We start from the raw sequence: 11,688 nt of genomic DNA, 5'->3' as shown, positions 1-11,688 counted from the left end.
TGGCCCAGTCAGTGTGGAGGGAAATATCAGACACCTCAGCTCGGGGCCAATGTTGTGGGCCATCATCAGTGTATTGAACATACCCAGATGATTTGACGGATCTCCGTCAACGTTGAATTTGGCCAGGTGCGGCATACGGAAACCGGGTGGGTATGTCGTTGCTGCTATGCTGGGGGCGAAGAGCTCAAGCTCGTCCCCCGAATCATATTCATCTTTTTCTTTCTCCGACAGGAGCTTCCTCATTAGCTCCTCCATCTGAGCCAGGCGCTCAAGAGTTTTGTCCTGATCTCCTTGGTTATTCCGGGGCTATTCAACAACTCCGGATCCATTGTATATTGCCCCTCCTATCTTGAGATAGGTTGTTTGGGACATTCCCGCCATTACGTACCTCGGACAGGTCTCCCCTTGAGCGAGCATGGCTGGCACCTCCTACTGGGTCTCCCCTATAAGAGTTAAGGCGATCTCGTAGGTCGCCCCTCGGGGTGGCTTGAGGACTTTGCGCCGAGCTTAGGCATTGACGCAGGTCTCCGCCCGAAAGGTCACTTCGGCGACTTCCGGTCCAGTAGCTCCCGTTAGAGAAGCTCGGAGCCTGCCTCTGGGGGTGAGGATCCGGGCTTCCTCTGGGCACCCTGCTACGATGGGAAGGTCCTGCGGATGGCGGGTTTCTCCTGCTGCTTCCATAAGCTGGAATATCTCGGATAGGCCAAGGAGAAGACGGATATCTTATTGGTGAAGGAGGATGTCTGACCGGGGATGCAATCTTGGTTCCGTCAGGGTGAATCAGGTTAGGTAGGGGCCTTTCGGCCCTGCCAACTTGCGGGCCTTACGCCTGGCGATCTGGACGAGGCGTAGGACGACTGGCCGGGACAGGCTGTCGCTGTGAGCCCTCCCCGGATCTCCTTCTAGAATTCCCTCGAGCCCTCCTGGGCGCGCTCGAGGCTGACAGTGAGCTGGGAGTTGAAGTTCGGACCGAGCGGCTATACTGTTGTTCGGCTCTGGGTATTTCTTCGAAGTTTGCCTCTCGGCGGTGCGATGAGGGAGTAGAGTTGGACGTCGGAGGTCTGAACGAGCGGCTAGGCCTGGACCGATTACCCCGGCGGGACTTACGAATCTCGCCTTGCCTCTTTCCGACGTTAGCGTCGGTTGTAAGAAGGGGTAGTCGGGCCAACACCTCCTTAATCTGTTGATTAGCTTTTGCCAGCTGCCTCCTCAATTGAGCATTCTCCATCTCTACTGCCATGTAAAAGTCCGGGTTTGGATTAGGTGGCTGGGGTGCCGAACTTCCAGTGTCATCCTGGCCTATTGGCTGCTTGCCCGGCCGCTGCTGAACTTCAAGGTTTTGCTCACCGGAGATGGCGGCATGATGAGCCTCCTGCCCATCATGTTGTTCCGCCTCGTTACTGTGTCTTGATTGAGTGGTCACCATAATTGGATGTTTGCGATAGCACCAATCTAACTAACTCTCAGTGAAAGCACCAAACTGTTGACGCGGTTCTTCGCCAACAGGTAATTAAGAAAATAAGAGAAAGAGATTAGTGCTGAATAATGAACCGAAACAGATGAATGATCTGAAAATGGACTGATGACACAAATACGTTTTTAGGTGGTTCAAAGGTTAAAATCATTCTACTCCACCAGCCAATATTATTTCTATATTTCTGGTATTCTTTACAGGGTATTTCGTTACACAATAGAATCCAACCCCTTGCAACTCCCCGGGTCTCCATATTTATAGGAGAGGGCACTTGGGAGTTGGTAAGGGGGGTCATCCCGTGACCTTCTGACCCATAATGTCACTTCTGTGACATTCATGATTAATTCCTAAGACTTGACAAATGAGGTGTGGTCTAATCAATAGGTAAGGGGGATAATGGGCCGCACGGCCCAACCCAGTCGTGGGTGCCTGAACACGCACGTTCATGCGGCGTGTCCGAGAATTCAGGGATATATCAGACACGTGATGTCTGATATATGCACGTTTACATTGCGTGGTTGACTTTATAAAGGGTCACAGTTTCCAACTCCAGCTCGTGCCTCGAGCTGGACGCCTTCTTGGCCTGCAGTCTTAATTTTCCTGACTCGGCCCTTAAATAATCTTGATGAACCTTTGGATACCTCGAGCTAAAGAGGTAGGACCTGGCAGCAGCAGCAGCTCTGGGCACGTGGGGTTCACGTGGCTGATATAATTATGTCATATCTCAGCTAGCTAATAGCTCGTGGAAAATTAGGGCGTACATATATAATTACTTTATGTTGGTAATGACTTATGATTTTAACTTTTATAAAGAAATGTTATGTATTTTATTTCCTTTAACGATGTGAACAATAATATTAATGTGGTTTTCTATTTTATTTTTATTTCCAAAATATTTTTTTTAAAAATTGTCTTTTAACATGATTGATTACCAAAAAAATTAGACTTTTAATTAATTGAGATTAAATTTTAATAAGGATTTTTGACAAATGTCACCAAAAAAATAGAACTTTTAATTAATTGAGATTAAATTTTAATAAGGATTTTCAACTAATTTTATATTTAACTGATGTATATTATTGTTAAATTTAAATTGAGATTATTTTTTTTTGTAAAAATAAATTGATATTATTATTATTATTGAAGAGATAATTTAGTATTAATCAAAGAGAGATAATTGAATTTTTTTTAATTTATTTTAACATTATCAAATAATTGTATTAATAATTAATTAAATTAAATGAGCGGTCTAAATTAGCAGCGATCAGAAAGAATAACGGGAGCAGATTTTTTTTCCACAAATAACTCCAAAGGTCTTTTCTCATCCCAACTAATCCAACTCATCGTCGCGAAACAAAAATTAATTACGGCTCTGTTTTATCATCATCTTCCTTTTCTTTCCTCTTATCTCTTTACAACTGCACTCTTCCCGCCACAATAGCAACCCCAAAACGAAGAAAATACGATACCAAACCAATCATGCCTTCGTCTTCATCATCCGTTCCCCTGCATCTGCATCCACCTTCAGCCCCGTACTTCCAAACCCTCCTAGACTCCGCTCGTCCCTTCCTCCGTGGCGAGCTGGAGTCCGTCGACGAGAGACTCCCTTCCCTCGTCAGTGTCCTCCGCTCAGTCGGCGCCGGCGAGTGCTGGCACAAACATGGTAGCTTCCTCGATCACCTGGTCGAGATGTACCGAATCCTCAAGCTCTGGCGAGCCCAGGACTCCGTTTGTCTCCTCGGCCTCTTTCACTCTGCCTACTCGAACTCCTACGTCAACCTCGCTATCTTTGACCCCTCAACTGGACGCGAAGTGGTTTCGAAACATGTTGGAGAAGCTGCAGAGAGATTGATCTACTTGTTCTGCGTCGTCCCAAGGCAGCCTCTGATCCACGACGATCTTCTGTTCCATTATACTGACTCAGAACTTATCGAACACCTCAAGTGTTCCGAAATTTCAGTTCAAAATGCTAAGCAAAAATGTTTGTTTGATGAAGATGAAGCGTGGAGAAAGAAGATAAGGAGTATTGTTCCTGCAAATGGGGTTGTTGTGAAGCATATCAAGACGGGTGAAGATGTCCTCGTTTCGAGGAGACTGGTGGCCATATTCTTGTTGACGACTATGGCCGACTTTAGTGATCAGCTTTTTAGTTTCCAGGATTGTTTGTTTGAGAATTTTGATGGGAAGCTGGAGTTCAAGGGGAATGATGTTCCGGCCGGTCTATGGCCCGGTGACGGCAGGCCAGGGCTTTGGTTGAGCTCGATATCGAGAATGGGTGCTCTGTACAATTTGTTAGTGAGAGAGGAAGAGATTTTTGGTGAAGAGAGGAAAAGGGTTGGTAGTGAGAAGGTTGATGAGGACAGAGATGGTGATTTGGAGCTTATGATCCCTCCTGTTTTTAAGAATTGCACAAGGGTTTTAGATGCCGGGGAACAAATCAAGGCCAGGGATTTGTACTGGGAAGCTGTTTGTGATATGTCTAAGAAAGGGTTGGAAAGAGTGGAGGAGTTGTTGTTGGGTTGTATTGAGAAGAACCCTTTTGTTGGAGAGCCACATGTGGTTTTGGCTCAGCATTATATGTCTCAAGGGAGGTTTGAAGAGGCTGAAAGGGAAGCTGAGAAAGGGGTGACCCTTATCTTGGAGTGGGGGAGTCCTTGGGACAAGAGGATGTCTTGGGAAGGTTGGATTGCTTGGGCTAGAGTCTTGCTTATGAAGGCGAAAGAAAGATCTTGGCCACAAACTGCTTGGGGCATTCTCAATTTAGGCCTTGTCAGGTAGAATCTTAAACTATGACTATGGTGGCATCTTCAGAAACTCAACTATGAATGATATTCAAGGGTACAGGGTAATTAATGTTCTTCTCTTTGATATTAAGTATTTTCCTAAGTACCATTGTCAAATTTAAAAAATTGGATTACAAATCCACCCAACTACTTCAGCTAAATAAAATACGTTTTGTTGATCACTATGATTTTTCGTCTATTTCCTATCAAGAAGGGCCGTTGAAAGAGTATACAGTCTATTTTTTTTATTGTTTAATTATTTCTAATAAATGGGATCATTCAATTTCGACTAGAGTGTTCCACCAAACATGTCAGTATTTCCAAACTTTTTTTTTATTATTTAAAAAAAAACGTGTCATGATTTCTGCAGAAAAAAAGCCAAAATGTGCTAGTGTGCAACGTATTGTAGGGTGTTATCGACTAAATACCAACTCCCCAGGTCTCTGTGTCTTTCTAAGTCATTGTTTAGCTTTTTTATATATCAATATGGCCCTTAGTCTTTAATAATCGAAAATTGGGCCCCGCCAATTCAATTTCTCATGCCAACTCCACTAATTGTAATATTTAAATGCTGTTCCATATTCTAGTGTCAATTCTCATAGATGCAAGCTAGGTCCCAAATCACATAAACTGATAAACTACTAACGTTTAAAGCAAATCAATATTGTAAAATGTGAGCAATAATGACAATAAAGACTAAGACAATTGGCATTCACATTAAAGTAATGGTCCTTTAACAAATATCATACCATTTAAGATAGTAGTTAATGAAAAACAACTAGAATACTTTCTACCAAATTCCACACAGCAACCACCAAAGGAGACCAAGCACTATCAAGACCTCCATCACATTGTCTTAAAAATTGCTGCTATAAAGTAGGCTTTGATACCATTAGGGTTCCTCTCATAAATTAGTTAAACAAACTAACAAATTAATAAACCTAGCAATTTCTCACATAGATCGGCTTACAATCCACACTAAATGTCTTATGATCATAATAGATAGATTGGGAGATCAATTAATTCGAAGGTTAATCTAGTAACTTATAACAGTAGTTGCCTTAAGATACAATCCATAATGCATATTATCTCCACTTTAGAAATCTCTGAAGGAATGATTTAGAATAATTTTTTTGATAAAAAACACTCTGGTATTTTATTACTTCGTAATTCTCTGCCTTGTACAAAGAGAGGGGATGATCTTATATAGCCACACACCCAAGCATAAAGGATTCAAACTTATTCAACTAAAGTTGAGATATGTAATCTTATATCTAAGTAAGGGATAAGAGTCTGTGAACAAAGTATAAATGAGATAAGGTAAAGACACCCAACCTTAAATCTAAGTAAGGGATAAAATTCTCTTAACAGAGCATAAATAAAGTGAAGTACATATTTACTTTTACAGACTAGATGACATAGTAAAACACTTACTTATATATTGTTTCATAGCTGGCACCGTAGTCAGAGTTATATGCGGATCCTCGTGGAGTGGGTCCCATCCCGTCGACTCTTCGTCTTGATCACTGCAAGCTGGGGGCAGGCCTTGTAGTGTGTGTATGTGGTATCCCATTCTTTTCCTGTATACTGGAAGTGATAATGATCTTGCGTATCTGGAGTGTTGGCATGTGGGTCTTGAGTATCATCAAAGTAATTAATTTTTTGCAAAATTACCCCTTCAGTGTCGGTCATTTTGTATAGTGATTTTGTATAGTGACATATATTTTTGCTCTAAAGTTTCTTTGATTTGGGTGGCCTGGATTGTCTTATGCTCTACAATATGAAAGGCTTCAAGGGCCCTTGATATTTTACAAATGTAGCAAGAAGGGAACGTCTCCCAAGGAGTATCTTCTTTTGGCTTGGGCCATAACTAAGGAGGTATAGTATGATTTTTCTCAAATAAACTCTTTCGGATGTCCATGTATTCTTGGCCCCCAAGACCACATAGTGGTTCTTCTTTTGATTCGTAGACTTCAAATGTTGGATTTGTTAGAATTAATGCCCTAAAAGCATGTAAAGAGATTTTATTGATTTAAATAAAAGTACAATTTTATTATGTTTGAATGTTATAATTAATGCTTGAGTTAATTATATAATAATATCAAGAAATTTTCTTATTCATTCATGAGAATATGATCTTGTACTAGTACAAGAGATATAAGATCATATATAATAAGGAAAATAGGTTGTAACATATTAAACTAAGGAATTTTTAATGAATAGTTGCTAGTGCGGTTTACTTATGTAACGTCCCAAATTACCTAATAAGGCTTAGGGCCTTGATTAGGGGGTCATGATGACAAATTATGGAAATGTATGTGTTTATGTGATGTATATGTGTATAATTGTATGATTATGTGAGTTATATTATAATCTTACTAGATATGCATGTGTTAGGTGTATTAAATATGCATGTAGGCCCGTGTCTTATCAGAAGGACAATTTTTGTAGTTTGGCCTGTTATGGGCATATTTGGAGTATATGTGATATATGTGTGAGACCACATTATTATGTTGATATATTTGGCTTATTCGGCACGAGGTGATCCTAGGGAGAAAGTGGGAAAGTCACAACGAGACCAATACTCGACTCGGGGTGAGTAAATGGGTATTTTAGGTACTTAGTACATTACTGAGATATTGGGTAATGGGAATAAATATTCGAGAATATATTCGGAGTTAGAGAGATTAGGAGGGAGTTCTGGGGATTTTGACCATTTTATCATCGGGGACGTTTTTGGTACCTGAGTCTTAGGATTTGCTTAAGGTTACTTGAACCCTAAGTAACCTGTCATATATAGAAAACACGTACAACTCTCTTGTTCTCTCTCCCGCTCTCTCACTTGACGCTTATTATCATTTTCGAAGGAAACTCAAGTTTTAGAACTAGGATTCACGCGAGGTTAGAGTCATAATGATTCTAGAGAAGGTTAAAAGCTTGATAGCCTGATGATTTAGCTGGAAAATGACTTAATCAGAGGTAATTTAAGCTTTAAGTTTATGAGTTTTGTTTTACGTAAGTTTCTTAAGCTTTGATTGTATTTTATGGTGTGACAAGCTTTTAATTCGTTTGGAAGTTGAAATTTTTTGCTTGAGATATACTGATGATGTTTTGCGATTGAATTGTGAGTTTGGTATGGTTTTGGGGTGAGTTTTGGGAGGAATTCGTTAGGAGAAACCTAGGTTCATGTGGTCGAGTTGCGGCTCTGTTCTTGGGTGTTGCAACCTTCATGAACCCAGGGGCCTGGGTGGTTCTCTGAACCGCCATCTCGCCGCGACGCTTATGGAGCTGTGTCGCGGCCCGTATCCAGAGTATTAAGGGCTGAGCTCTCTGTTTGTGGAGAGTCACGACTCTAATTGTGGGGCGCCGCGACCCTAATTGAGGGGCACCACCATGCAAATAGAGGATTTTGGCTAAAGAGGGTTTTGAATGCGAGAACTCAAACGTAAGGGCTCGGGATCGATCTTACTACCCGATTTAGTAGAATTCGACCTCATGGAAAACTAAAGCATCAGGTACGCTGGGCCATCTCCAAGGCTTGTTATACAAAGGATAGGGAAATGGGCCTGGGGTGACTTATGAATCCCATATCCTAGGGCACTGGGCCCCAATTTGACTTATTAGTCAGTTAATTAGGGTAACTTACCCCATATTACGTTGTAGTCATTTATATGGATGGTATGCATGCATGAGTAGGGTTATTATTGCTAGGCATGCTTATTATGATTTGGTAACATGTATTAACTGCTTATGAGCATGTTTAAGTTTTCTTGTTGAGCCTTGGATCAAAGGTGCTATGTGGTGCATGTAAGGGGAAAGGGAAGCTGGACCAGCCATGAGTTGGAGAGCTTTGGTGGCGATGTGTACATATGCGATTTCTCGACCACCATGATCGGGGTTTCTCAAAGGAACTAGGGTTAAACCATATTTTTTTCGTTTAGGATGACTGGTTGTAACGTTTTAACGAAATAACTATTCCTTTTGACCAAAATATTTAATCATTTACCATTAATCACGTGTAGTTGCACGTTTATGGCCAAATAACTCGATTGGCAAGCCTAGCACTATTTAAAATAATATAGTGTAATGACCTTGGCTATCCAGGGTGTTACACCTTGGTATTAGAGCGTGCCAAGGTTAAGGGTTCCTGAAGACTGGCTGGGCATGTAGACTCGTCACTAATGACAAGCTCGACTCAAGGTTTGGTAACTATTTATGTGGTTATGTGTTTAACTGCTTAAATAGGATATACATGCTTTATTTACCTGCCTTATTAGGTAGGATGAGATATTCTGATAGGGATTGACCCTTGATTTTTGCATGAATGATAAGGACGTGCTTATTAGCACTGACATTGCTTGTGAATGCAAAGGAAACACTTATTAGCATTGTTATATGGACATGTAGGTGAAGACATGCTCATTAGTGTTGTCATAGATACATGTATGCCAGAAAATGTTTATTAACATTGTTATTTGGTTATGAATGTTAGAAAGTGCTTATTAGCACCATACTTGGATATGAACATGAATCGACATGCTTATTAGCATGATTATTGAATGTGAATGATTATTTGTTTGGTCCTGGACTATGAGGTGGCAGAGGCTTTGTTATTACTACCTAAATGGTCGAATTGATTATTGCAGCAAGGTATAAGATTGAAAGTATGCTTCCAAGGCAGATAGAATCATTAGCTGGCCAAGAAGATCAGGGTTAGAATGATAGACAGGGTCAGAATGATAATCAGGGTCAGACCCTTCCACCAACTCCTGATAACTGGCAGCAAGTGCTTGCTGATATGCAAGCCAGGCTATTGAGGCAGGAAGAAGAAATCTGCCTCTTGAGACAACAACAGGTTCTTGCAGGGAACATTTTTTTAGAGGTACCACCTATGATGATGCCAACAGTAGAACAGCTACCAGAGGCTGGAAACAGATGGGAACCTCTTTACGAAAGGTGTTTACCCAAAAAAGGACTACCTGATGATGTGGCAGAATTACTCTACACGTGGGATACGCGTGCCCGTTTAAGTGAGTATGATCTGTTCGACCATCGACCAGAAGAGGATCCACTTAGTAGACATTATATTTTATGGCAGACCAATTTGATCGTAGCATTTCGTTTATTTCTTTTAGATATGTAATTTTGCATTTATGTATTAATTGCGATTTCCATCAAAATTTAGACACGCCTGTATTAAATGTAATTAAGGCCCATCGGCCCATGTAGAACTCTTTGAGCCTATAAATAAGAATCAAAGGGCTCAAGAGAGGGGATTTCTTTTTCTTTGGGACTTTTTCTTTTTGGACTTTTTGAATTTGGGAATTCTAAGAGAGAAATATAGTGTTTTTATCCCCGATAATTATATTCATCGTGAAGCTTGTGAAACTCGTGAACTCTGGTTCATTGATCCCAGTTCTTGGGATTCTACATAAAAAAGAACACTAAGTGGACGTACGTTATTACTATTTGCTGGGGACGAACCACTATAAATTTTTTGTGTCATTTATCATTTTGTCTTGATTTCATCTCATTTCTATCGTTTTACTTGACTCCGTGTCGTTGACCAAATCAAGGGTCAACATTTTGGTGCTTTCATTGAGAGCGAAACTCAAGACCTCCAAAAAGATCAAATGGCGAAAATAAATAGGAAGACTGGACAAACCTCCGGTACTGCACCAACCCAGCCTCCTCCGCAAAATGTGGCTGAGGATGATCCACAAGTTGAGTTCGAAGAGGAGGAAATGGATTATGAGACCTCGAGGAAGACATTGATTGTGTTGCAGGAGGAGTTAGCCAATCTAAGGGCTAATCAAGAAAATGTGGCTGAAACGATGGCGTTGCAGCAGAGAGAGATTGACAGGAAACGTTAAGAGTTGAATGAGTGGTAGGCCGACATGGATCGTCGTCAGAGGGATACCACTGCTGCTCTGGAGGCAACCATTCAGTTGGGCCGAGGACAGCCTGCATCAGCCTCCCAACCAGATCAGCCACCCAGTGTGCCACCACAACAAGGTCCACATTCAGATCATCCACAACATCATCACACTCCACCTCAACCGACAAGCCCTCAGAGGCCTGAGCATCCCCCTGCTACTCAACAGGATATTCCATTTCACGATCCTAAGCAGCAACCACCTTCTCCCGCTGGTCGAGACAATCCCTAGCAGCAAAGGCAGAATAGGGCTGGGCAGCCTCCCCGAAGTCCTAGATGCCAGATTATTGAGGAGCCAAATGCACCGAGCAGGGGACAACGTCCTTCTGCTGGCAGAAGACAGGTTGAATCAGGCTCTGCGGTCAGGGGCCCCCCCACGACATAATAATGTCTGGGGACCTACCAACCAACGCAGGCCTCCACCTGACGGTCGAGACATGCTAGCGAGGGGAGGGGGAAATAGTGCGATTAGCAGGTTGCACCATAGTCGCTCACACTTTAGGGATTAGCATGACTATAATGAGGCAGATTTCGGTAGATGAAATGTTGGTCGAAGGCAAGGAGATAGGGGTGGAGAACGGAATCCTCCACCAAGAGAGAATCGGCCAACAAGCCAAAATGCTGGTGGGCATCCTAGGCAGCCTAACGTCTTTGATCATCTAGGCACGAGCGAACAAAGGTGAAGGGATGAGGATTTGAGGGATGTCCTCAATTATAGACGAGAAAGACACGACAAGTATGCTCCTCTAGCGCCGGTCGCCCCAATAGTGCCAGACGCTGTACATGCCTAACTCAACACATTGAATCAGGCCGTCCAACAGCTAGTGGGGAGCCAGACATCCCACATTGAATATGACCGGAGAAGAGGCACTCCGTTTGTACAAAGAATAGCAATGGACGAGACCCCAAGAAAATTTAAGATGCTGGTCTTGCCCAACTTCACTGGATTAGAAGACCCAGTATCTCACGTAAATAAATTCGAGATACAAATGGATATTCAAAAGGTGTCAGATGACGCTCGATGCAGAATCTTTCTAGCCACCTTGTCCGATACTGCTCAGGAGTGGTTTTTCAAATTCCCTCCTGCCAGCATAGTGTCTTGGGAAATGTTCGTGAAGGAGTTTTGCAGGCAGTTTTACGCTGGTCGTGTACATCCTACCGAGGCTAACCAACTGGTTGAGATACGCTAGAAGGAGGGAGAAACCTTGAAGGGGTATGTCCAACATTTTATGCAAGCTGCTACTAGGGCTAAGACAGTTGGTGATGAAGGGAAGATGATGGCACTTACTGTTGGAGTACGGCGCCATTCATCCCTCTAGAACAGTTTGCGGAAGAATGGGGTAAAGAGCACCCAAGAATTTCTGGACCAAACGGACCAGTACATCAAACTCGAAGAGGCCATTGCCAACGAAGGGAAGGCGCCCGCATACGACTAGGGTCCGAAAGAAGATCCCACCAAAGCTGCCAATGGGTCTGGGAAACCCAATGGCAATGAC

General features: G+C 42.4%; 1 protein-coding gene across 1 annotated transcript; it reads left to right on the top strand.

The window, feature by feature from the left end:
• Window positions 1-2,812: 2,812 nt before the first annotated feature.
• On the top strand, window positions 2,813-4,442 carry LOC133818904 (uncharacterized). The gene has a single exon (XM_062252017.1). It carries the CDS (start codon window positions 2,954-2,956, stop codon window positions 4,250-4,252), a length of 1,299 nt encoding a protein of 432 aa, XP_062108001.1. The 5' UTR covers window positions 2,813-2,953; the 3' UTR covers window positions 4,253-4,442.
• Window positions 4,443-11,688: the final 7,246 nt, after the last annotated feature.

This window comes from Humulus lupulus, chromosome 2 (assembly GCF_963169125.1).
Source record: "Humulus lupulus chromosome 2, drHumLupu1.1, whole genome shotgun sequence".
Taxonomy (NCBI): domain Eukaryota; kingdom Viridiplantae; phylum Streptophyta; class Magnoliopsida; order Rosales; family Cannabaceae; genus Humulus; species Humulus lupulus.
The sequence above is the reverse complement of the archived record's forward strand: the minus strand, read 5'-3'. Positions and strand labels throughout refer to the sequence as shown.